The sequence below is a fragment of the Macaca fascicularis genome, chromosome 14 (genome assembly GCF_037993035.2).
Source record: "Macaca fascicularis isolate 582-1 chromosome 14, T2T-MFA8v1.1".
Taxonomy (NCBI): domain Eukaryota; kingdom Metazoa; phylum Chordata; class Mammalia; order Primates; family Cercopithecidae; genus Macaca; species Macaca fascicularis.
In genome coordinates, this window is record NC_088388.1 from 91,817,159 (window position 1) to 91,844,921 (window position 27,763).

Below are 27,763 nucleotides of genomic sequence, written 5' to 3' on the forward strand. Positions count from 1 at the left end.
ATCAGACTAAGACACCCAGCATCTAAAACACTGCACATTGCAGGCACAGTAAATTTATGTTGAATTAATTGATCTGATTGTGTGATTAAAACTCTAGGTGTAGGGGGGATAGACACTGGAGGCTAAGAACAGCACAGTGGATAGATGGTATCAATACTACAGGATCTTGTATATTAATACTGAAGAGTATGGACTTAATCCTGTAATTAAGCACTTCTTAAAGTATGTTCCTTGAACTATCAGACCTACACCACTCAGAATTCTGCCATCAGATATGTTTCAGAAACACTGGTTTAAATGGTTAAGCAGTTTCTTTTGCTTAGACTCCCTTGGTCTTTACTCCAGTCATGCACATTGTAAAGCTCCAAGAGGGGTTTATAATGTCCTTCAAACTTCTAGGATCGGCCACTCTTTTAAGGGGAGCACCTTGTAGGCTTGGTGTTCTCCATGACACCATTTATGAAATCTGCTGTAAGCAATAAGGAGCCAGTAAAGACCTTTCAGCAGGAGTTGATATGCTTAGAATTTCAGTCTTCTAGAGAATGGCATTGGGTGAGGCAATATTGGAGTCAGGGAGACCAACTTGAAGACAGATGCAGTGGTTTAGGAAGGAGATGATGAGAGCTTGACACCAATGGTAGAGAAGGTGTCAAGAAATATAACTGACATTTAAGAAGTAGCACTTTAGGGGCATTGTTATATTGTGTAGGTTGTGCCCTATGCAGGGACACCTGGCCAAGTGGGCCCCAGGGCACTGAATCCAGCCCACGTTCATTGTTGCCAAGCTGTGCATCCAGGCACAGGGCCACATGTGCCCTGAGAAGGGCAGCTTGCTATGACTTGAATATTTGCTTCCTTCCAAACTCATGTTGAAGTTTAATCCCCAATGTGGCAGTATTGGGTGACAGGACCTTGAAGAGATGATTGGATCATGAGGGCTCTGCTATGAATGCATTTATTGGGTTAGTAGAGTAATGGGTTTACATAACAGGGGAACTGGGGGCTTTATAAGAGGAAGAGAGACCTGAGCTAGCAAGTTAGTACATTCAGCCCCCTTCCTGTGTGATGCCCTGCACCGCCTCATGACTCTCCAGAGTCCCCACCAGGAAGAAGACTCCTACCAGATGCATCCTTCAACCTTGGACTTCTCAGCCTCTCTAACTGTAAGAAATGAGTTTCCTTTCTTTATAAATTGCCCAGTTTCAGCTATTATGTTATAAGCAATAGAAAGCGACTAAGAGACTGCCAATATCTAATTCACAGCCAGCTATGGCCCTAGTCAATGACTGATGAGATGTTGGGAGGAACAAGAGAATTGTCCAAGATGACTCATATTTCTGTTCTAAACTATGATATAGATAAAGATGTCTTAATTTTTTATTCTAATTTCTTTTGATTCTTCTAAAACTATAGTATCTGAAATCATAATACCTAGAGAAGGAATGATGAATGTGCAACTCTGCTGCTCTGAATGGTCTCTTCCAAGAGTTACAGTTTTATCTTTACCATACATTAAAGTGTACATACTGTCATTGCAGAGAGATTGTTATCAAGACCTCGAACCAAGGGTTACAAACGCAAATGCCCACAGAAGCATCATAAATGAGTGATATCTGTAGCAGGCCATTTACATATTAAATGTTTTTCATTTACAGTAAGAAATATACTCTCTTCATTTGTCTAAATATGCAGTGTTCCCCATTTATATTTTATAACCATTTTTTATAGGAACATGAGTAGTGAGAAGTACTTTTCTATTCTAAGAAAAGCTTCTGCACAACCGTGATGATGAATGATAACTGACATTGTGGTAGTGTAGGCACACAATAGAGACTGGTGGGCCAGTATTTTTTTTTATTTTTTAGGAGAAGCTAGGAATTTGAATTTTTATATGAAATCTCTCTCATTTTAAATGTTGGCAGAAATTTTTACAATACACTGTATGGGCCAAAAAAAGAAAGCATATCTCTGGGCCACCAGTTGGTGATCTCTACCTTAGTCTATATTATACATACACATGAGCCTAATTTCTGTAAGTTGATCTATTTAAAATTCATATATTTAGGTAGGCAAGGTGTTAAATTACCTGCTAAATCGCCTGGAAATCCCTGTTGAATTGCTGAGAGGAGAAAGCAGTGTTTGCTCAGCTAGTAATTAGAGCCGTGTCCTTATTTTTGCATTAAGCCTTTACTGTGGAAAGAAAAGCCAAAAATCTGGTGCCTGGTGGAAGAGTTAGTGCTTAAATCCAAATAGCATCATCAATGGAGCTAAAGCATGAGAATCTGCCAAGACAAAAGTAACTTAAAGCATGAAGTCCAGCACTATGAAATAGAAGGGAAGCTACCAATATATACTTTCTGTTGTAATTTATATCTGGTGGATTCTGTTTCATGGAGAGGAGAATGTGGAATAGTATATCGACTAAGGCCTTGATGTCAAGGGAGTTGTGAAATAGTGCAGAGGGATTTAGACCTGCGGCTAATATGATGTCACATCTTGGTTCATGGCAGAAGTTTCTTAACGGCCCACATGTGAGCACATAGATTGGACCCATCTGTTTGAAAAGGGGAGTGAGCACATGGGTGGTAATCACCATTGTGCTAAAGAAACTTTGAGGAGGTGTTTAGTTCCTGCTGATAGGAAAGATTAGAATCAAGCAAGTTTTATGAATAGAAAATGATGAGCAGATGAGCCTGGAAGGAAATGGAAATATGCTGAGATTAGTAGCTGATGCATACCTCTCTGCAGGGAAAAAGAAAAAAGAAAAAAAAAAAAAAGCTTTAAGAGATGTCAGGCTGGGAAATACTTTATTTCCTGAAATGCAAATAAAAGATTTGGACGAAGCTGTAATAGCAGCTGCTGCCAAAATGAATTGGTCAAGAATCTTTCTAAAAAAGTTGCCATTTAGCAGTTGTTGGGTCTAAACACAGGGAAGAAAAGATACCTTCATTGTCCTGAAATGCAAGGTTCATGAATGCATGCATTCAACCAACAAATATTTGTTGGGAACCAACTATGTGTAGTCCTGTGGTAGGCCCTGGAGTGGCTCACACACTTGTAGGAATCAGTGCCCTGCCAAAGACAGACCATGGAAAGGATGGACTATGAGCTTTCTCCTGGTGCTTCCCAATAATGCAATGTCTTTGGACAAAGAGAAGGCTCACCAAAATGAGTAACGTGATCCACTGGCCCCAAGGCCTGGGTTCCCTTGGTTCCATGGAGCAGAGCATTTTCAGTGTGAGCATTTTCAAATTGTATTCTTTCCTAAAAGCACAACTTTTTAGGCAAAATGTAAGTTATTAAAAGCAGTTCAGAGAAAACTCCTTGTATTAGTCTGTTCTCATGCTGCTAATAAAGATGTAACTGAAACTCGGTAATTTACAAAGGAAAGAAGTTTAATTAACTCACAGTTCCACATGGCTGGGGAGGTCTCACAATCATGGTGGAAGGCAAATGAGGAGCAAAGCCATGTCTTACATAGCAGCAGGCTAGAGGCTTGTGCAGGAAAACTCTCATTTATAAAACCATCAGATCCCATGAAACTTATTCACTACCAAGAGAACAATATGGGGGAAACCGCACCCGTGATTCAGTTATCTCCACCTGGTCCCACCCTTGACACGCAGGGATTATTACAATTCAAGGTGAGATCTGGGTGGGGATATAGCGAAATCATATTATTGTGCCCCTGGCTCCTCCCAAATCTCATGTCCCTACATTTCAAAACCAGTCGTGCATTCCTGACAGTCCCCCAAAATCTTAATTCATTTCAGAATTAACTCAAAAGTCCACAGTCCAAAGTCTCATCTGAGACAAGGCAAGTCCCTTCACCTATGAGCCTGTAAAATCAAAAGCAAGTTAGTTACTTCCCAGATACAATAGGGGTACAGGTATTGGGTAAATATACCCATTCCAAATGGGAAAAATTGGCCAAAACATAGGGGCTACGGGCCGCATGCAAGTCCAAAATCCAATAGGGCAGTCATTAAACCTTAAAGTTCCAGAATGATCTTCTTTGACTCCATGTCCCACATCCAGGTCATGCTGATACAAGAGGTGGGCTCCCATGGCCTTGGGTAGCTCCAACTCCTGTGGTTTTGCAGGGTACAGCCTCCCATCTGGCTGCTTTCATGGGCTGACATTGTGTCTGCAGCTTTTCCAGGTGCACAGTGCAAGCTGTTGGTGGATCTACCATTCTGGGGTTTGGAGTACGGTGGCCCTCTTCTCACAGTTCCACTAGGCAGTGCCCCAGTGGGTAGTCTGTGTAGGGGCTCCAACCCCACATTTTCCTTCTGAACTGCTCTAGCTAGATCCATAGTAGATCAGCTACTAATCTACTACCTATGTGTTGACCAGAAATGCCTGGACATCCAGGCATTTCCATACATCCTCTGAAATCTAGGCGGAGGATTCCAAACCTCAGTTCTTGACTTCTGTGCATCCACAGGCCCAGCACCACATATAAGCTGCCAATGCTTGAGGCTTGCACCCTCTGAAGCGATGGCCTGAGCTGTATGTTGGCCCGAGGCAGCTGGGAGGCAGGGCACCATGTCCTGAGGCTACACAGACCAGAGGGACCCTGGGCCCAGCCCACAAAACCATTTTTGCTTCCTAGGCCTCCAGGAAGCCTGTGATGGGAGGGGCTGCTTTGAAGGCCTCTGACATGCCCTGGAGGCATTTTCCCATTGTCTTAGTGATTAACATTTGGCTCCTAATTACTTGTGCAAATTTCTGCACCCGCTTGAATTTCTCCCACAAAATTGGGTTTTTCTTTTCTATCGCATTGTTAGGTGCAAATTTTCTAAACATTTATGCTCTGCTTCCTCTGGAATGTTTTGCTGCTTAGAAATGTCTTCTTCCAGATACCCTAAATCACCTCTCTCAAGGTCAAAGTTCCACAGACATCTAGGGCAGGGGCAAAATGCCACCAGTCTCTTTGCGTAGCAAGAGTGACTTTTATTCCAGTTCCCAACAAGTCCCTCATCTCCATCTGAGACCACCTCAGTCTGGACTTTATTGTCCATATCACTATCAGCATTTTGGTCAAAGTCATTCAACAAGTCTCTAGGAAGTTCCAAACTTTCCCACATTTTTCTCTCTTCTTCTGAGCCCTCCAAACTGTTCTAACCTTTTCCTGTTACTGAGTTCCAAAATCGCTTCCACATTTTTTGGTGTCCTTACAGCAGCGTCCCACTACCTGGCATCAATTTATTGTATTAGTCTGTTCTCATGCTGCTAATAAAGACATATCCAAGGCTGGGTAATTTATAACAGAAAGAGGTTTAATGGACTCACAGTTCCATATGGCTGGGGCAGCCTCACAATCATGGTGGAAGGTGAATGAGGAGCAAATCCATGTCTTCCATGGCAGCAGGCTAGAGGCTTGTGCAGGGGAGCTTCCATTTATAAAACCATCAGAGCCCGTAAGACTTATTCACTACCAGGAGAACAGCATGGGAAAACCACCCTCATGATTCAGTTACCTCCACCTGGCCCCACCCTTGGCATGTGGGAATTATTACAATTCAAGGTGAGATTTGGGTGGGGATACAGCCAAACCATATGACTCTTTAATCCTGTTTTCCTCTTTTTCTTTCTTCCTTAATTCTCTTCCTTTCTCCTTTCTTCTCCTTTCTTCCTTTCTTTCCTTTCAACCCTCATTCTTTCTTTTCCTTATTTCTGACACTATTTCTGATGAAGACTTTCCTTTATAAACCATTCCACAAGTTTATTCAACATAGTAAGTATACATCTCCTGAAATAACTGATTTACTGACATTGGAAATAGCAGAGACATGTGTTGAAGCATCACAGAATGAGGAAAGCAGAGTGGGGAGTGACTGGGACACCTATCCATCTCTGGTTTATTTCTTAATACCAAATCATAGGTCAAATAAGAGAAACCACATGTAATGACATTAAGGGCAGATGGTTTAATACTGCCTTCTTTTGCTTTTTCTCCATGTGTGATAGCGCAGGTTAATTTTAGTTCAATGACTTTACCTTTCAGAAAGTTTATCTTCAAGAGTTGCTGTTCCTTTGAGACCTACCCTTTAATTTAATGTTTGTGTACACTTTTCTTTCTAGAAATGGCAGGAAGCACTTGTCTTCCCAGGAATGCAGTAGTCTGAGACCATAGACAAAAAGGTCTGAATTCCAGCCTCAACCTTTATAACAGCTCCTGAGTATTCTTTGAGAAGGTCATTTCTCTATTTCTTCACCTGTAAAGAGGAGATAGTTTCTTTCAACCTTTTTACTATCTTAAAAGGATTAAGTATTTAAGGTTTGTGAAACATTTTGAAGATAAAAAGTGGAGAGTAAACATTACATCTACTTTAAATGCAATTCTTCTCTTTTTTATTATTTTTAAGAGCTCAACATTCTGGAAAACACCTAAATTAAAACTTCTGCAATATCGAATTAACACACATACACAAACAGACACACACACACGCAGACACACACACACACATAGGTGACAATTTATGAATGCAAGCCTTGTTTGAGGCTCAAAAGCCAGCTTGGAACTAATCAAACTCTTGGAAAGATTGAGGTTATTTCTAATAAGATTATATTAGGCTAAGAAGTACATCTGTCTGGACCTCAGTTTCTTCATCTGTAAAACAAATGGATTGAATGAAAATGATACCTAAGCTCTCATTTACTCTTGAGTTCACTTAACATCTAGTGACTCTGTGCTTTCCTGAGTATAACAGAGGTAAGGAAAGGCAGTTTCCCTTTATCCTGGGGTTCTTTGGGACATACGAGACTATGACAGAGGCAGGAAAATACTCAACAGTGGGTCTCTTCATACATTTCTCTACTTATGTGGTGACAGGTAAGTAGAGACAGCCAAGCACACGTACGTGGGGATTTACAGGGTCTTGTAAACAGTGAAAATAGATAAGCATCTTTGCTACAATTAATTTTCAACAGGCACAACATCTAAATTCCTACCCATAGAGACTGTGCCCCTAGGATCCAGTGACTTCTCTAGGCATATTGTTTTAAATCAATCAGATCCAAGAGAAGGCTAACATACTATTAGTAACTTATCACAGGGCATCCTAACATTTTACCCATTAGGATACACATAGAAAATGATAATATTTGTATAATATCTTTAGGTAAAGGGAAAGGCTAATCCCAGCCAGAGATGACCAGCCTAGTGGCCCATGTAGATGAGTTCACATTCGTTCAGCCAAGAGCTGAGAGGATCGATGTAGCAGCACATTGGAAGCCTTCTTGCTGCATGTGGTTGGATATTCTGCCTTAGTTTAAAAGACTTCATCTTTAGATTTCTTCCCTGCCCAGAACCTGTCAGCTTGACCCTGAGACTTTTGATAATGAGAGGGGGAGGGAGAAATAAATCTATTTTGAGCTCTGTCTTCTACCTTAGAAGAGTATCAAGTGCTAAAATAGCTCACAGCAATCAGGAGAGTGAAGGAAGGCACAGAGTACTGGAGAAGAAGTTGGGGGATGGTCAGGCTAGGGAGAGGGTATGCAGTTTTAGTGTTGACCAACAAAATTACAACAAATTTAAAGATTTTAATTGGCTCTTATTTGTGATTCTAGAATCTGTCAACATATTATTCTATAAAATAGAATGAATGTTCTGATGAGCAGAGGAGCTTGGCTTTATAGACAGAAAATGGTTGAGGAAAGCAGAAACAGAACAGAAAGCGGATCCTTCATTTCGAAGTTACAAAGGTTAAAGCAAAGGGACTTCCTTATTGTTACAGTTAAACCTGACCTGTCTGGGGATTTGGCTGTTCTCTCTCTCTCTCTCTCCTGATTTCTTTGAAGGTCAGATAAACAACTTAGCGTTGGCTTGGTAACTTGGAACGTTAGCATGCGTGACTCCATTTTGGTTTGGTTTGTTGATCCTGGTGCAGGAGTTCAGTTCAAGCCAATGACCTCCTATACATTTTATTTAATAAAGGCAACCCCAATATAACTGTAAAAATACGTGCTATTTGGGCTGTTTCACCTAGAACAAGAAGTACGCCTAGACAGTGGCGGATTGATTGGTAGAGACAGCTGTCTGGAAAGCTCCATCTCGGAAGAGTCTGAGACCACGTTCCACCTTTGGAATGAACAGTGAATTGTTCATGTTTCCTGTGGCCTCCAGGTGCAGCTGGCAGGATAGAGCAGCCAAAGCCCACATGCTATATAACTGCCATCCCTGCACAGGACATGCTGAAACTGTGGTGCTGAGACCAGGGAAAGGACATGTTTGAACTGTATTCAGAGGAAGGAGAAGGTGGCCTGCCCACGGGTTGGGTGGGACAAGCATTTAGATGAAAGGCAGCATAATGTGATGGTTAAGAGCACAGACCCCAGACCCCAGGTTGGATCCCACTATGCTTCACCTTTCTGTGCCGTTTCTAATCTGTCATGTGGGGATAATAATCACATCTTACTCCAAGACTGATAAAAGGATCCATGAGTTAATATTTGTTAAGCATTTGGAAGAGTACCTACACATGGTTAACACGGAGTGCCTGATAAATAAGACAGAGAGAAACCAAGACCACCCATGTCCTCCCTCCCGTCTCCATGATCGGGGAGAATAATTTTTGTGCAAAGAAAGGTAGAACGAATTTTGTGAGAGGGAGCTGATGATGTAACCATGTAACAAGATAGTAGGAGAGGATCTAATTGCACAAAATAAGGTTCTCAAGTCTGGGGTGCTAAAAGAAGTTGCAGTCATACCCCACAACCCAGTGACAGTTGTTAAGCATTGAGGACAGAAAGGTGCCAAAAGACTGGAGCCAGTCAAAGATGGTCCCTATTATCAATGGAGGAAAAGGAGACTTGATTCTAGAAGCACATCGAAGTACTCGATGTTGATCCATAGGCACACGTGGGAAGGGAATTTTAAACAGATGGTTAACAGATGCTTCTACATGGGCTGCACAGGGTAGGGAAAAGAGCACGTGCTGCCACGCCAAACTGACTTGGGCGCAAACCCGTGTTCTGTCACTTTCTGGCTGAGTGGCCTTGCAAATGTTCTTAACGTCTAAGCCTCACCGTCTCCAGCTGCAGAATAGAAATGACTATGCCTACAGGAGTCCCGTGAAAAAGTGACAATCGTAGGTAAATGATCAAGCAGAGGACTGAGCAAAGCAGGCATGCAATAAGTGCTATCAGTATAACCAAAGAGGCAGCGGCACATAATATTTTAAACCAGGGGTCGGCAAAGTTACTCTGTAAAGGGCACATTTTAGACTTTGTGGGCCATACAGTCTCAGCCTCAACTACTCAACCATGTCTTTGTAGCAGGAAAGCAGCCATAGATAATATGTTATTGCAGCGTGGCTGCATTCCAATAAAACTTTATTTACGAAAACAAGCAACCAGATTTTGCCCTTGGGCTATAGTTTGCTGATTCCTGGCTTAGAACCAAAACTGCCAGGTTTAAAACAAGGCTCTGCCACTTAAGAATAGTGTGACCTTTGACCATACAAGGCTCTGCCACTTAAAAATAGTGTGACCTTTAACCAGTTCATAATTCAGTTTCTTTATCTGTTAAATTGGTATAAAAACAGTACCTATCTTGTGAGACTGTTGTAACAATTAAAGGAGACCATGCAGGGCTCTGCATCTCACAGTGAATGCTTGATGCATCGCAGGCTTTTAATGCTTGTTACCTGTTATCATTATGATTATCCCAACAGCCTTGTGCAGGGAGCCAAAGTTTCCATAACATGAAATTTAGTAGAGACAAATATAAAATCCTGCACTTGTACCCCCAAAAGGAAACCACACACTTATAGATATGGTTATATTATATATTGCTTTTTCTAGGAAAAGACCTAAGTAGTTTAATTCATTCATATCACAGTGCTGTGTGACATGGCTGCTACCCAAAATAAGCACAGTCATCGACTGAAGAAATAGGTGTGAGATTGTCTCTAGGATAACAGAGGGGCTTTGTACATTTCTGAGTAAGTTTAATATGCGATTGTTCTATCCTGGCCATCGTGTTTTAAGAAGGAAGCTGGTATATGGGAAAACATCCTGAAAGATGTAAACAATATAATAAATGAGGACTCATTATATATAATAAATCATCTGAGAGATAATTATATGAATTAGTTTTTCAACCTGGGTTGAGATTTCTCAAATATATTTAAGGATTTTTATACGTATGGCAGTTTTAAAATATAGCCCCCCAAGTTATTTGACCCTCCTCCCATCTAGAGGCAGGATTTATGTCCCCACCCCCTAAATCTGGACTCTGAGACTCTTGGTCAGTAGAATGTGGTGCGAGTGATGCTATGCCAGTTTTTGAGCCCAGACCTTAAGAAACTGATGGCTACCCACTTTCCTTCAGGCCACCTGCTCTTAGAACCCAGCTGAGGTCCCAGCTAATAGCCATCATCAACCAGCAGAAATGTCAGATGACTATAACCCCAGCTACCTATGACTGCAATTGCATGAGAGGCTCCAAGTAAGAACTGCCCCCATTCAGCCCCCAGAACCATGAAAGACAATAAAAAGATTCCAGTTATTTTAAGTTACATAATTTTCTGTTATACAACAACAGGTTGCTGGGGCAACGTGAAAGAGGAATTTGACTTTTTCTGTATAGCTACAAAGAGTAAAAATAGTCTATAGGAAGCTCCAGGCAGTCTAGGATAGTAAGTACAGGCAGTTAGATTTCTGTTTAATATTAAGAAAAGCTTTGTGAAGTGTTGGTGAGGATATGGAAGAAAGGAATCCCTTGTACACTGTTTTGTCAGTGTAAATTAGGAGAGCCATAATAGAAAATAGTATGGAGATTCCTCAAAAACTAAAAATAGAACTACTGTGTGAACCAACAATCCCACCTCTGGGTGTATATGCAAAGGAAATGGAATCAGTATATTGAAAAGAAGTCTTGGATAAAGAAACTGGGGTGTGTGTGTGTGTGTGTGTGTGTGTGTGTGTGTGTGTGTGTGTATATATATAGATGATGTATATACATGATGGAATACTACTCAGCCATAAAAATGAATGAATTAACAGCATTTGCAGCAACCTGCATGAGACTGAAGACTATTATTCTAAGTGAAGTAACTCAGGTATGGAAAACCAAACTTTGTGTATTCTCACTGATATGTGGGAGCTACGCTATGAGGATACAAAGGCATAAGAATGATACAATGGATTTTGAGGACTTGGGGGAAGGTGGGGGAGGGATAAAAGGCTACAAATATAGTGCAGTGTATACTGTTCAGGTGATGGATGAACCAACATCTCACAAGTCACCATTAAGAACTTAATCATGTAACCAAATACCACCTGTACCCCAATAACTTATGGAAATATGATACTGAAAACGGTATTTAAAAAATAAAGACAATATTTTCCTATATAAAAAAAGAAAAGAAGTATGCATTTCCATGCTCATTGCAGCACTATTTACAACACCTAAGATATGGAAACAACATAAGTGTCCATCAAGGGATGAATGAAGACTATGTTTGTATATATACACAATGGAATACTATTCAGCCTTTGAAAAGAAGGAAATCAGCTGGGCGCGGTGGCTCACATCTGTAATCCCAGCACTTTGGGAGGCTGACGCGGGTGGATCACGAGGTCAAGAGATGGAGACCATCCTGGCAAACATGGTGAAACCCCGTCTCTACTAAAAATACAAAAAAAAAAAAAAAAAAAAATTAGCTGAGCATGGTGGCGTGCACTTGTAATCCCAGCTGCTCCAGAAGCTGAGGCAGGAGAATCGTTTGAACCTGAGAGGCAGAGGTTGCAGTGAGCAGAGATTGTGGCATCACATTCCAGCCTGGCAACAGAGCAAGACTCCATCTAAAAAAAAGGAAAAAAAAAAAGAAAGAAATCCTGTCATTTGTGACAACATGGATATACTTGAAGAACATTATGTTAACTCAAATAAAAAGATAAATGCCACATGATCTCACAAATATGTGGAATCTAAAAACGTCAAATTTATAAGGGTAGAGAGTAGAATAGTGGTTACTAGAGGTGAAAGAGGAGACAGGAGGGATTGGTAATAGGGAGATGTTGATGATCAAAGGATACGAAATTTCAGTTACGCAGGAGGACCGAGTTTGAGAGGTCTGTTTTACATCATGGTGATTATACTAATGGTAATAACAACATATTGTATACTTTAAAATTGCTAAGATACTAGTTTTTTGTTTTGTTTTTGAGGCAGAGTCTCACTCTGTTGCCCAGGCTGGAGTGCAGTGGTGTGATCTTGGCTCACTGCAACCACTGCCTCCTGGGTTCAAGTGATTCTCCTGCCTCAGCCTCCTGAGTATCTGGGATTACAGGCACGCGCCACCATGCCCAGCTAATTTTTTTTGTATTTTTAGTAGAGACAGAGTCTCACCATGTTGGCCAGCCTAGTCTCAAACTCCTGAGCTCAGATGATCCGCCTGCTTCAGCCTCCCAAAGTGCTGGGATTACAGGCGTGAGCCAATACACCCTGCCAGAGAGTAGATTTTAAGTGTTCTCACCACAAAAAAAAGTTATGTGAGGTAATGTATATGTTAATTAACCTGTTTTAGCCATTCCACAGTGTATACATATATCAAAACGTCATGTTGTATATCATAAGTATTTGCAGTTTTTATTTGTCAGTTAAAAAAATTAAGTAGAACTCTGTGAAAATTGAATCTATCAAACCACAATTGCACTGCCAAACAAGGCACTGAGTTCCTCTTACCGAATATACCAAAACTGAGGCCATGTGATTGCAGGTCCCAAATATGACAGAGGATTTAGGTCATGGGGGATTGTGAATTTGGTCAGAATCTGTGTTTGTTGGTTGGTTATGTGGTTGATCTCCCAGTTCGCCTGAAAAAGAGCTTGTTACCTAAAAGGTACTGGATAAATATTTTATTTATTCATTCAACAAATATTTATGGGATGCTTACTACATTCTAGGCACTGTTGTAGATGCTAGGAATATGTTTGAACAAAATAGATGAAAATTCATTCTCTGTGGAGCTCAGGATCTAGTAAAAGCAGATATGTGATAACCACATAAATGAAATACATAACATATTAGATAATGATAAAGTGTCAAGGACCAATAAAGTAGTTGCCGCTTTTCCATGGGGGATATGTTCCAAGATCCCCAGTGGATGCCTGAAACTGCAGATAATACCAAACCCTACATATGCTATTTTTTTTCCTATACATACATACCTGTGTCAAAGCTTAATTTATAAATTAGGCTTTGTAATTTGTAAGAGATCAACGACAATGATGATAGAGAAGAGTTATAACAATATACTGTCATAAAAGTTATGTGATTGATCTCTTTCTCTCTCTGTCTCACAAAATAACTTATTGTGCTGAACCACAGGTAACTGAAGTTGTGGAAAGCAAATCCAAAGATAGGAGCGGACCACTGTATAAAACAGGGAGGGGGATATGTAATATCTGAAGACGGATTTTCCATTATAAATACAGTAGCCTGGAAATAACCATTTGTGGTGAACTAATTGATGAGGAAAATGCTAGAGTTTAACTCTTCGGCTTAAAAATATTGAATATATTCTTAGACACTCTTATAATCACTGGGAACAAGGCAGTGGACAAGATCCAAGATCTCTGCTCTTAGGCAGTTTATATACTTATCTTCTACTTGGGGAAAGGAGACAACAAAAATAAATACATCAGGCAATTTCAGTGAGTGAGAAGTGTGCCCTCCCACCAGCTGCTATAACTTCAAAATTCTCAGTGTCTGACCATTTTTGGTCCTACGAAGCTCTTGTTTCTTCCAGGAATAGACTTAAAGACATGTTTCTTCTTGTAACTGTCCTGCCTTCTGGCTGTGCCTGGCATTCACAGACCACTGAACTATTTGTGGCTCTCTTTTTTTTATGTTTTATTTATTTATTTATTTATTTTTTGAGACACGGTTTTGCTCTTGTTGCCTAGGCTGGAGTGCGATGGCGCAATCTCAGCTCACTGCAACCTCCACCTCCCGGGTTCAACCAATTCTCCTGCCTCAGCCTTCTGAGTAGCTGGGATTACAGGCATGCGCCACCACACCCAGCTAATTTTGTACTTTTAGTAGAGACAGGATTTCTCCATGTTGGTCAGGCTGGTCTCAAACTCCCAACCTCAGGTGATCTACCCGCCTCGGCCTCCCAAAGTGCTGGGATTACAGGCGCGAGCCACTGCTGCGCCCAGCCTATTTGTGGCTCCTTTTATTAGGTGGTAGCTGTTATCATTTAAAGAAATTAATCTTTCAGGCTTTGGATTAGTTGCTAGCAGCACTAATTATTGGTTGACAATAAGAGCAGAAAATCTAGGTGAGGATGGTTCTCTGTTCTTTTGTGAGGTTGTAGCAAAGCAAGAGTACACATGGATCACCTCTAAACAATGCTGCATTTCTTGCATCCTTAATGAGAAATGATGCAGAAGAGGAGATGTTGGGGATTTATCTCAGCTCATTTTGCTTTGGTCTTCACTGCTGCTACTCCTTTCATATGGGCTAATTCCAAGGGGGGTTTCAGGCCTAAAGTATCATGAAGTCTGAAGTCTGAGAATCTGATGGAATGATTGATGATGCCATTGATGATTCCATTAATCCTCGATGATTAATATTCCAGGCACAAATGTGGCAGGGCAGATGAATGGGTCCAGAGAAATAATAATGAAAATTAAGACTTTGAGGTTAGCAGTGTAGTTCAGTTCAGCAAACATTTATCGAGAGGACACTAGGTTTCAGAAAGGGATGAAAAAGCCAAGGTTCCTGCTTTTGAGTAGCTCGCAGTGCACTGAAGGAGCCAGATGTGGGAATAAATCATTTCAGGAGGCTGGATGAATGTTCACAAAAGTGAGCACAGTTTGAGGAGTGGCTAAAAATCATTCTGCATCATCTTTTTTTTTTTTTTTTTTTTTGAGACAGAGTCTCGCTCTGTCGCCCAGGCTGGAGTGCAGTGGTGCGATCTCGGCTCACTGCAAGCTCCGTCTCCCGGGTTCACGCCATTCTCCTGCCTCGGCCTCCCAAGTAGCTGGGACTACAGGTGCCGGCCACCTCGCCTGGCTAATTTTTTTTGTATTTTTAGTAGAGACGGGGTTTCCGGGGTTTCACCGTGTTAGCCAGGATGGTCTCGATCTCCTGACCTCGTGATCAGCCCGCCTCAGCTCCCAAAGTGCTGGGATTACAGGCGTGAGCCACCGTGCCTGGCTTGCAAAATCTTAATAATCTTTAGATTGGTAGTGTTCTCAGTTATGTAAAGTGGGTATAAACCTCAGAGTGCATGGTTAAAACTGTCCGCCTCTAGCTGACCCCCATAAGTAGAATCATAGCACTAGAAGCACTTGGGAGATTATATGTTCATTTTCATACAGAGGCCCTCAGTGTCTGAATGTTCTTTTCACTTATTGTCATAGGGAAGAGTTGTAGGTAAATGAATTCTTGATTTCATAGAATATTTATTTGTCACTCAGAGCTGTACCAGGTGCCAGAACATAACAATGAATAAGAGACAGTTCTCTTGATCTCAAATTGCTCAGTCTAGAAGGATTGAATGGAGACCAACAAGCTAATGGACACTTAAAATGCAGGATAATTAGTGTCCTAGAACTATGCACATAGTGGTATAGAAACATACTAAGGGCACCTACATAGGTCTGCAGGAGGCAGGGAATGGCTTCACAGGAATGTTTGGATTGAGGCTTCTAGAATGAGTCAAGTATATTCCTAGGAGAGGGCATTCCATGAAGACAAATGGCAGTGCAAAGGAATGCAGCTATAAGAGCATGGCATGCTCAGGACCTCCTAAGCTCACCATGGAACTGAGCATAGAGGTGGGAAAGGGGCAGAGAGTACAGGCTGATCATAAAGGTCGGCCGGATGCAGAAAGAATCCAGCTAGATCTTTGTCCTCAAGGAGCCCCTGAAGAGTATTACGCAAGTTAGTGACATGACCAGATTTATCACTCTACAACAAAGGCAAAGGCCGAAGGCAGGGAGGCCAGAAGGCTACTGTGGCCATCCAAGCAAGATGCAAGGGGGGCCTGTAATAGGGCAGTGTGGCAGAAGAGATTGGCATGGGGCGAGGGGTGTGTGTGAGATACCTGTTGGTCCCCAAGTTCAGTTGGATATAGATAGTTAGACAGAGGAATGCCCAGGATTCTGGTGTGCACCAGTGCATGAGTAGATTGGGGTGCCATTTATTGAGACAATGGACATAGGAAAAGGAGGAGGATTGAGGGTATTGATTTCAGTTTGTGACTTTTGGGGTGCTAGGATCCAGAAAGTAGATTACTAGTAAATAGTTGACCATGTTGGTTTGGTGATCAGGAAACAGGCTTAGGCACAAGAGATACACATTGGAGAATTAACAGCATGTAGGTAGTAGATGAAACCATGGGTAAGGAGATGGAGGAATAATTGGCAAAAAGTCAGGAAAAGCAGTTTGGAGCTATGTTGTAAAGGGCCTTGAACCATCTCAGAAGGTTTTGCAAGGTGAGACTGCTTTGGGTAAAGAGACTGCTCAAGTAGGACCTGTATTAGAGCCTCATTTATTAAATAAACATGAATGGAGCATGTTCTGTGGCTTGACACAGGGGTGAGCACAGTGAGAAAACAAGCACAGTCTGTCTTTGCCCTTATGCAGTTTATCCACTTAAGTGGAGAATCATGTATTTAATTAATTTCCGCAATGGTAAGTGCTACAAAAGAAAAGCATAGGGTGATTTAACAGTACAGAATGAGGGCGGGAAAGCTGACACTTGGTCTGTGGGGTCAGAGAAGGCAGCCTCAAGGAAGTGACATTTCAGCTGGACTTAAAGGGTGAGTAGGCAAGCTCCAGAGAAAGGATAGGGACAGCTCTCCAAAGAAAAGAGGACCTGAAGGATGCCCTCATGGCCTGAGGGAGCTGGGTGGTTGCGGTAACATGGTGACAAGTGACCCGCTACGCATAGCACTCTTGAGAGATTCTTCAAGAGCTGTGCAGCTACCACACTTCCCGCCTGTAGGTAGACACCTCAAGGACTTGGGTTGGTAAATCCAGGTCTGCTTCAAAGAGAAGCATTTTATAGCAGCAGCATCCTCTAGTGAGCAGCAAACTGCTTTCAAGAGGGGCTCCTTTCCCTGGCAGCCACCTGGCCCTGAAGCAGCTCCAGAACACTGTCTCAGAGCCCATTGCAGGGCATTAATTGACAAGGAGGTGATTTTGTGCACGATGAAGACATTGAGAGTTGTCTGAATTTGGACAGGCTGCTCAAGCAGAAAAGAGAGGCAGAGTAGTTGAGCAGCCAAGAAATCAATGTGTTTGGTCAACACAGGTCACCTGGGAGTGTAACATTTGCATTCACCAGCAGCAGCAGAATGTGCCTCTTCAGAACTGGCATGTCAAGGAATTAGCTCAAGAGTCAGCATCCAACCTTGGTATATTTTGGTCCCGATGTGGTTCTTTTGTGAAACACAACAAAGCAATTGAGAAAATAACCTTGGAAGGAAACTTGATTGATTTTTCAAAGAAAGCAAAAACTCATATGAAAATTTATCTTAAGTCTATTAAAGCTATCCTCCTAGGCAGTTTGTAAGAGAAACTAAACTAGATTGCAATTCCATTTTGCAAAAAGCCTTTAATGTGTTTTCTCACATTTTTGGCCTTTGTTTCAGTTGTATCTGTCAGGTTGTTTTATTAGGTGAAAAAATAGCAGACCAGCTGCTTTGATTTACTGTTGTTTTTCTCCTATTGATGCTGAGTGCATCATTATGTTCTTTCCAGCTTCCAAATACATATATGGAAGTAATAATCTGTTTCATTCAAGCTAATGATTTAAAGATTAAATATGGGTTCTTCCACTTTTTTTGTTAAACAGAACATTAAGAATTTCCAAAAGTTTAATACCTAGCTTTACCACTTATTAACAATGGTTTGTTTTGAGCCTCTGTTTTCCCATCTGTGAAATGGGAATAAATAAACCTGCTTCACTTACTGAAGAAGAGGTTTTGGAAAGTGAATGAGATAATGCATGAAGGAGTGTGTTATAAACTGTGTCACACCATCCACATGTTAGGTATTAATATCATACTGATTATCACTATGACTAATAAGAAAATTATTCACACTAGGATGTAAAGTCTTTTTATATCTTCCATGAAAATTATTTATGTATGTGTTCTTTATTACTCTTTTCTGTCTCAATTTTCACAGGCACACATAAGAACAGCATCACAGTGACATGGGAAGGGGTGTACATCCCCCTCGCATTTTCCAGAGAGAAACAGAAAAGTATTTTGTGATTGTTAAAGACATTGTAATGTACTTAAAATCAGACATCAAACAGTGGAACATATATCACAGTTTTCCTTTTGTTCAATGACAATGTAAAAATCAAATCATGTGGAGATGTGTCTTAGCCTGCTCTGGTTGCTGTAACAAAATACCATAGGCTGGATGACTTAAAGAACAGAAATGTATTGTTCACAATTCTGGAAGCTGGGAAGTCTAAAGTCAAGGCACTAGCAGATTCAGTGTCTAGTGATAGCTTGTTCCTCCTAGATGGCGCCTTCTGGCCATGTCCTCATACAGTGGAAGGGACAAGCAAGCCTTCTCAGCCTCTTTCGAAGGGCACTAATCCCATTCATGAGGGTTTGGGATCTAATCGCCACCTAAAGGCCCCACCTCCTAATACTATTGCATTGGAAATTAGGTTTTAACATATAAATTTTGAGGGGTCACAAACATTCAGACTACAGCATGAAGACTGGAAAGTCCAAGGTCAACATTCCAGCAGGGCTCATTTTGTGGTGAGGGCTCTCTTCCTGGCTTGCAGACAGCTACCTTCTTCTGTGTGCTCACATGGCAGAGAGAGATAGGATCTCTAGGGTTTCTTCCTCTTTTATAGGGACATTAGTTCTGTCAGATCAGGACATCCTTATGATCACATTTAATCTTAATAACCACACATGGGTGGTTAGAGCATCAACATGTGAATTTTAAGGGGAACACAATTCAGTCTCTAGAAAGATGAAAAAAGAGAGAAGAAAATGAATACTAAAAGAATTTGGATAGTATAGCATTGTTCATGCATTAAAAGAAACACCCATGGTTAACGTGTAATAGCAAGAATAATTTTTCTCCTTTCTGATCACATCATACTCTCTTTTTCAGGTGACTGTGACGGATGGTGGTCCCTCTCCAAAACAGTCAACCATCTGGGTGGTGGTTCAGGTTCTAGATGAAAATGACAACAAGCCCCAGTTCCCAGAGAAGGTCTACCAGATCAAGCTGCCGGAACGTGACCGAAAGAAGAGAGGAGAACCCATTTACAGGGCTTTTGCATTTGATAGAGATGAGGGCCCCAACGCAGAAATCTCCTACAGTATTGTGGATGGGAATGACGATGGAAAGTTCTTTATTGACCCTAAAACTGGGATGGTTTCTTCTAGAAAGCAGTTTACAGCAGGGAGTTATGACATCCTAACGGTAAGACCTTCCAAACTGCAGCAGCACGGCGGATGGGGGGAAGTAGTTATGTTCTTATTCGAGTATACTCCTTTGAGCAATAAATCTTTAGAGTAAAAAGTGAAACCACACATCTGTGGAAGGGTTCTTTCTGGGAGGCAAGTGCAGGTGAGAACTCTTGCCTGTTTCACTGATATTCTTAAATGACGAGACAATTTCCTTTGGTTGTGTCCTGTCAGCATTTTCCCCCATTCCCAGGCCACAGCCTGTTTCACCACATACTCAACCACTCTTTCTGCAGCCCTAAATCATCCTCAAAGTGCTGAACATAGATGTAAACTAAAGGTAGGGGAACAGCAGGGCAACACATCCTACGCACCACTGAACATATCTCTCACCATGTCCCCGTGACTTCCCATAGAAAACAACCTTGAAATTATCAACAATGAGATAGAGCATGGATATAGCTGTGTAAATTGTGAGACACAAATCACAATGATGTTTATTCCATCAAAACTGGGAAAACTCACGTGTAAAGTGACTGAATTTTTTATTAAATTAGAAAAGTGAAAACAAGCATGAGAACCATCTCATGTAGAAACTTAAAGCTCCTGTATCTACAGTGCCAGTGTGCTCCCCCGACCCCAACCACTTTAGCCAGGTAGTGCCTATTCCAGAAAGGCAGCTGGTATCCTTACAAGCAATGAGAATGGTCCAGGGTCCCAACAACTACCAAAAGTTGGCACCAGCTGGGCACGGTGGTTCATGCCTATAATCCCAGCACTTTGGGAGGCCGAGGCAGGCAGATCACTTGAGGTCAGGAGTTTCAGACCAGCCTGGCCAACATGGTAAAACCCCATCTCTACCAAAAAAAAAAAAAAAAAAAAAATTAGCTGGGCATGGTGGTGCACGCCTGTAATCCCAGCTACTCAGGAGGCTGAGGCAGAAGAATCACTTGAACCCAGGAGGCAGAGGTTGCAGTGAGCTGAAATCACATCACTGCACTCCAGCCTGGGTGACAGAGCAAAACTCTGTCTCAAAAAAAAAAAAAAAAAAAAAAGTCAGCACCATCCACCACTCTTCTCTTTGTCTTTATCCTTCTCTGCTAGGTCTGTCCTTTATTATTTTAAATGATGGCCTGAGTCTCTTGATTTATCCTTTCTTTCCTGTGGTCTAGATGTGGGTTCCTTGCTGTGCTCAGTTATGTGGCCAGAACAGTGGGCAGAGAAAAAAACTACAGTAAAACACCAGCTCTGTTTCTACTGTTAGGAGCTCTGATGTGCTATGTGCCATTGCAGGTGTGTGAGACTTGCAGTTTGGGAATCTTTGAGGACTGGATAGATTCAAGTGGATACTGTTGGTGTCCTGCCCAGCTCCCATTCTCAGACTGGTTTATCTGTCCCTCAACTGCTGCAAGTATTGGCTATCAATGGCTCACAGCTGCCCTCTTCTCCAGAGAGTCATCCTTGGATGATTCTTGGTGAAAGAAAGTCTACATTCCCAGCCTCCAGTCTAGCAGCCATTGACTGACTGACACCCAGATACAAAAGTCCAATCCCCTTGCCTCAAGTTGGATTCAACTGTGGTGCAATTAATGGTTCAGAGCTCCCCATGGGATCCCTCTGGTCAGCCAGGACCACACCCTGATTTAACTCCCACCCTGCCCACCCTGATCTCTATTCCCTTTCACCTGAGAGCACTTCTCCCCAAAAAACCATTTGTACTCAAATACCTGTCTTAGCTCCTGGGGGAACCTGACTTAAGACATGTATCCTCAAGTTTTCTCACCCCACAGGGATATTCTAGGGCAAAGCAATCATTCATGAACACATAGCATGAGGGTGCTATGCATTGTCACTGTTTGGAAAGGCTGTAGCTATCAGTTATGTTCCTATAAATGTTATTTTTTAAATGCAATACTTGAAAGTCCTTTTAAAAATTTATTTTTATTTCTGTTTTGTTTTGGCCTTTGCTTCTTGGAGCTTTTGACCCTCCCATTTGAGTCCAGAGTTCACCTGGACTCTTCACCCTTCCCAGCTGGGTGGGGAGACTTGCTTCCTCAGCCCTTATATCAGCTAATTATGACCACAGAGGAGAGTCATTAGCCCTGTCCTCCCTTCCACGCTGCTTCCAGGGACTGTGCTATCGAGAGAGTTCTCTCTTACCTTTCTGCAGATGGCAAAACTGAAGGTCCTCAAGGCAGCTAGCTCCAGGCTGCTCCCTTTCCCAGCCCACTCTATCTTGCTCCTGGGATCCTGTGCTGCTATCAATCACAAAGAGCAGAAGGAAGGAGCTGAGAAACACAACCACACACTGCAAAACACAACCACACACACACATACACACACACATTTCTGCAAATATCATTCACACACATATAAGGTTTCACAATGCACTTTCTTCCCTTTCACATATCACCACCAAAGGTGAGGCTCAGGATCATGCTATCAGGAATCAAATTAGCTATTTCTATTCATGTAACTATTATTCAGGGCCACAAATCACCACAAACTGTAAGTGCAGCATTTGTCTTTCAAGATCTCCATATCTGTAACGTTGACGGTGGTCCAGAGAGCCGCTGGCAAACATGGTGCAAGGTCTACACATGGCTGGGTTGTTCCCCTCCATTCCCAAGCCTTTTCTCCCCAGAACTCTGCTCCTTTCTTCCCCTTTCTGACACTGTGTTGAAGATGGACTCTTGGCCCAGCAACATGAGTGACAGATCCAAACTCTACAACAATCAGAGGTCTGAGACATCTTTCTGTTCTCTCCCTGTGTGAGTAGATAAAGGCAGTGGACAATGGGCGCCCACAGAAATCCTCCACGGCCCGCCTCCACATTGAATGGATTAAGAAACCACCCCCTTCGCCTATACCATTGACCTTCGATGAGCCGTTTTATAACTTCACAGTCATGGAAAGTGATAGAGTGACTGAAATTGTAGGGGTGGTGTCTGTGCAGCCAGCTAACACCCCTCTGTGGTTTGACATAGTTGGTAAGTTCGAGTCTTACAGAGCAGTATCGTGCAATGTAATAATTGACTGAAGCAACTAGCAAAAAAAAAAAAGAAAAAAGAAAAAGAAAAAAAGAAAGAAAACAAAAAACTAACAATTAGTGCCAAGATTAAAATATGTATAGTGCTGGAATGCAAAAGAGCCAGTAAAATGAATAATCGACCTGTGCTTTCGTTCCAACTCTGTAGCTAAGCTGAACCGAAAGTGCTCTCTGGCTGGATTTTCCATAGTACGTTATTTACTGCAATCTTAATGTCTTTCTGTGTGTCATTTAAATTCTATTGTCACACTTGGCTAATCTCATTTCTAAATGTATTGATGGTACTAGACTTGCTGTCCTTCATTTCTCTCTTTTTCTTCACCTTTTTTCTGCATTCTGTTCTTTTTTTTTTTTCTGCTCCCGACTGCCCTGCTTCAAGGTGGCAAGCATGCTCGAGAGATGTTCTATATTCTACAGACAGCTTGTGGGCAGAACTGTTCAACAGAAGGTACCCTTAGTGCAAACACATTTGCTAAAATACAGCTATCCAATCTGCCTTTTACGGTTTTTTTTTTTAAGCAAATTGAATTACATCTTTCATAACTGCCTGTGACAGGCTGAAGTGCAGCCCACAGATTTCATATATGCCTCTAACAGCTATTGCGTTACTCGTATCCAATGACTTCCTTTGTTCGAGTTTGATAGGGTTTGGATTTTGGGGGGGTTTGTTTTGATTTTTGTTTCTTTGCTTTTGAGGTATGTGGGCTTTTTGTTGTTTTGTTTTTATCTTTTTGTAGGTTGGTTTATTTAACTGGGCCTTTTCCAATTGAAAAAGAAATTAAAATGTATTCCAGTCCCTCTGTTTTGCAGCGGTAGTACCATTCATACACCAATAGCCCCATCAGGAGAGTCCCCTGGCTGTCGTCCGCAAAAGGAAGGGCAGGAAATGGAACCTAGATATATAGCCAGTCAGCCTCCCCCGCAAGCCGAATAGAGGAAGCAGATGGAAGCATGCAGGATAGACCCTGGGAGCCAACCTTTAAATTCCTTGAAAGAAAGCAAGCAAGCACGCCAGGCTGCAAAAGGAAAGGGCAAAACAGCACTATGGCCCTTGACAAACCAGCAGGGAGAGGCACTGGAGAGGAAATGAGTGCCGAGGACCAGGAAACAAAACAGGCTGTTGCTAAAACAGAGGGGAGAGTGTGTGTTGCCCAATCCGACACTGCGTTGAGCTAAAGCTGACTTCCCACGCTTCTCAGTGGGAGGCAGGGGATCCAGGAGAGAGTTGGTCTGGGGGAATCGTTTCCTTCCCCATGTCACTGCCTGGATAGGATGGGCAGGAACATGCCTCTCCCCCTAGGAATCGCTGTGCTTGGGATAAGCATTTAGAAAGTTCCACAACGGTTGTAACAAGGCACAGAAAAAGAATGCCCCATGGCCGGCAATCAAACCTCTGTAGAGAGTCCTCTGAACTTCCAAAAAGTAAAGAGCTGTTTTCTACATGTTTCATTTGATGGAATGACAGTGGAACGTTTTCGTTTTACTTACTTGGTATTAATCATGCCATCCTGTACATGGCCATCCTCACACCAAGCTTTCACTTCTCTCTTCATTCCTACTCAACATATTTGAAATGAAACTTCTTCTAATCCATGAAAGGGGTCTCCACTTCTTTATCTTCTCAGTAACTTTCAGCTCGTAAGATATTATCTGATGCAGTTTCTTCTTTCTTGGCACAACAAAGGGTTGCACGTAGTCATGGTCTGGTTGTCTGTACAGTCACCTTTAATGATTTCTTCACTTCCACCCCCAATCAGAGTCACAGAAAGTGCAATTCAGTTCTAACAGTGCCACTAGTGCCAGGTTTCCAGAGACATGTGCAACAGTGATTTCTAGCCAGGCACAGTGGCTCACTCCTGTAATTTCAGCACTTTGGGAGGCTGAGGTGGGCGGATCACTTGAGGTCAGGAGTTCAAGACCAGCCTGTCCAACATGGCAAAACCCCGTCTCTACTAAAAATACAAAAATTAGCTGGACCTGATAGCGGGTGCCTGTAATCCCAGCTACTAAGGAGGCTGAGGCAGGAGAATTGCTTTAACCCGGGAGGCGGAGGTTGCAGTGAGCTGAGATTGCATCACTGTACTCCAGCAGCCTGGGCAACAGAGCAAGACTGTCTCAAAAAAAAAAAAAAAAAAAAAACAGTAAAAGAAAAAAAAGTGATTTCTTTTAAGTAACCTAAAGGAGAGTGCAGCAGAAACCAAATAGGCAACAGAATGTCTAGTGTGCTGTCCTGAGATGAGATGAGTTACCCTTTCTTATCAGCCACTGATTTTTCTCCCTCCTCCTTGGACACTCCAGTTTCCAAGCACCTCTACAGCCGGACAGTGTCACATCTCTCCCTGGCATGATCCGTGCACGCAACCTGCTGACCCGTGGTACATCCCACCTACCACCTATGTGCCCCGGGATGCCCTCACTTGTAGTCTGCTTTTGAAATCCTACTGGCATGCCTTTCTGTAATGGTCAGTCTCACCAGCTGCTTGACCCTAGTTATCAAGGTCAGGTTTGCAACTCTTCATCGTTCCTGCATGTGTGTGTGTGTGTGTGACTGTCTGTAGGTAAGCATGCCTAGCAGTACTGCATGTAACCTGATTTGCAAGTTTCTCATGTCAGCATGATGAGTGTTGCTGTATTTTTTCATTTGTGCTTATCCTGTCTCCACTCTTAACCCCTATGGTTAAGGCCCATGTGTCCTCATTCCTTCCTCCTGCCAATCTCTGTTGCTACCAACCCAGGATGAGTGGAATAAACTATGGTGAGTGATGGAGATACCCCAGGCAGCCACTATGCTAACCCTACTGATGCCTCCTGGAACCTACTCAGAGTCAGTGTGACCTTCCACTGTGCTACCGGCCATGGCAACCTACGCACCTTTGACAAAATAGAAACATCACTGGTCCAAGAAGAGAGAGGCAGTTTACAGATGAGAGCCCTCCCTGGAAGGAGTCCCTTTAAGCTACCTTAAATATAGACCCAGGGTCCGTCATCAAGAACATGGCATCAGTTTTCATGTTTCTTCATTGGTGTATTTCTAAATGCTACGCTCTTCCTAGAGACTCCCTTCAGTTTCAGGGCACTTGTAAGTTTCTGAATGAGGACCTACAGGGTTGTCCCTCTGGTCTGGATGCTTCCATCACAGAGATTTCACTGTAAATCGGGTAACATCTAGCCAAGCTTCTTTTCCAAATTGAACTTACTGGGCCAGATGCCCAAACAGAACATGATTTTATTTCCATCCCCACATCCAGCCAACAACATCTTGAAACACCAAATCTTTATTTCAGCGCAGAAGTAAAATCCTTTTCCCAGGTGCTGGTTGCTTCAGTATTGATACGGTCTGTGTTCCACCAAATCCTCCTTTTGAAAATCTTTCTAATCCATCAGAGTCATTTTTTCTCAATCTGCTGACAACATCTTTCCCCCTCTCTAAATACCTATTGTTTCCTTTATCATATTCAGATGTTTTATTCTCGCTTTCAGGATTTCTTGCTTATTTATCTTCGGCCGTGGAAACTCTCATCTCTTTGTTCCCTTCCTCCTTACCTAAGCATCTTTTCTGGCCAAGCTAACATACAGGGGAAAGACGGAACATTGCGCCTCAATGCTTAAGAACATAGCAGTGAATGCCTGGAATAGGCACTAGGTGTGTAATGTCAGCATGGATCTGAAATGAGGTCTCAGGTATAAGTATGGGCCTTGCCAAGGTAAATACTCTGTGACTCTTCCAAGGGAGTGAGGATTTGGTTCCATTTTAGACCTAGTGCATGCAGACACCTAAAGAGACACTGAGTTACAGAGAAGACATCATCTTGGCATGGCACTTACAGCTTACAAATGCTATGACTAATAAATTCTCATTAAGTGAGCAGAAATAGTGTTTCAGCATGCTTTTCCCCTGAGAGTAAAGTCGCCTCATTTCTGCATTTCCAAATCAACCCAAATCTTGCTTAACTGCATGTCTTTGCCTCCCACCATGATATGAATTCACAAAAATAGGGTAGCGAGCAAGGTTTTGTTACCAAGCCTGGACCCTTGCATCGAGGATCTGTCACACACTTTCTTGTGCCTCCAAGGAGACCACTGCTTACAATGTTATGCAGTGAGACTTTTCAGCTTCCAGAAACAGAAGCCCTACTTGTAACTGAGTTAAGAAAGCTGTAATTAAACGGAAACATAATAAAGTTCAGCTGTTCTGCGTTTAAACAGCCCAACGCACAGCATGTTCCTTCTCTGTGTTAAAAGGGAAAGAAACTGAAGGGAACACAAATAACCCATAATCCTTTGTGGCTTTATCACATATCTTCACACTTCTCAGGGGACTATGATTTCAACTCCACAGCTCCTTGATTTACAGACTCTCTAATGTGCATGCAATCTGGTTCACAGTTCAGTCCCTGTATCTTTATTCTGTTGGCAAATATTGGAATAGAGAAGGCCACCTTTATTACGCACCTCAGACAGTTCCTCTTTACCTGCAAATGGATAGGGGGTGCTGTCACCCATTTTTTAGCTTTTCACCTGACTTAGGCTACAAAAATAGTTTTCTTTGTAAATCGTAAGCACCTAAAATATCCTTCTTTATCTCGCCTACTGTAAGGCTGCTCTTTGAAAATGATTCTCCGTTGGTGAGTGATAGCACATAGTTCCAACTCAAGTTGAAATGTCTTTCTGTGTTGCAGGAAGGCTGCTTTTACCCTTCATTTGTCATAGGTTCCTTCAAACTTTGGGCTCCAGGCTGCTGCTGTGTCATAAGCTTTTGCCTGTCTTTATTGAACCTTGTCCCCAGCGGAGCCATCGCCATTTAGAGATGAATCAAGTAGGCCAGTTGAAGTCTCTGGTAGCACTAGTAGAGCCTTGTTCTTCAGCTAGAGCTTGGAAACCTCTGGGTCTTCCCTAATCAGGTGGCTGTATTTCTCTAACAAAAGACTCTTACCCAGTGATATGGAGAGAAACCATGTTCATGCGTTATTTCTATTACAACTGCTCCTGCATCAGGGTGACCCTTGCTCCAAGTTATTCAACTGATATCAAACACTTCATTTCCCCTATTCTGCCCCTTTTCCTTAATTTGATCCCAAATAAGCCTCTCATTTTTCCATAGCAACAGTCTGGTCCATAGGAGCACATCTGAAGAAACTTCAGAAAAATAAGAAGAAGCCTAGAAACACTTTATATACTATTAACGGTTTTAAAAAAATAAATTTTAAACTCAATTCTAGAAGGGATTTTCTTTCCGACCACTTTTTCCTGACCTCCACCTGGTGTCCCCTGTCTTCCAAGTAAATATCCTTTTCA

General features: G+C 42.2%; 1 protein-coding gene across 9 annotated transcripts in view; it reads left to right on the forward strand.

Moving 5' to 3' along the window:
* The window catches only part of FAT3 (FAT atypical cadherin 3), a 687,971-nt gene that overhangs the window by 536,210 nt on the left and 123,998 nt on the right, over positions 1-27,763 (forward strand). For 6 of the 9 annotated variants that reach the window (XM_015435598.4, XM_015435601.4, XM_065528846.2 and 3 more), the window contains exons 5-7: positions 19,121-19,435; positions 22,199-22,409; positions 22,848-22,916. In XM_015435598.4, coding sequence (XP_015291084.3) covers positions 19,121-19,435; positions 22,199-22,409; positions 22,848-22,916 — 595 coding nt within the window. Of the gene's footprint in view, positions 1-19,120; positions 19,436-22,198; positions 22,602-22,847; positions 22,917-27,763 lie in introns of those variants that run through there. The other 3 variants (XM_015435600.4, XM_015435602.4, XM_074015065.1) reach the window with 2 other exon arrangements.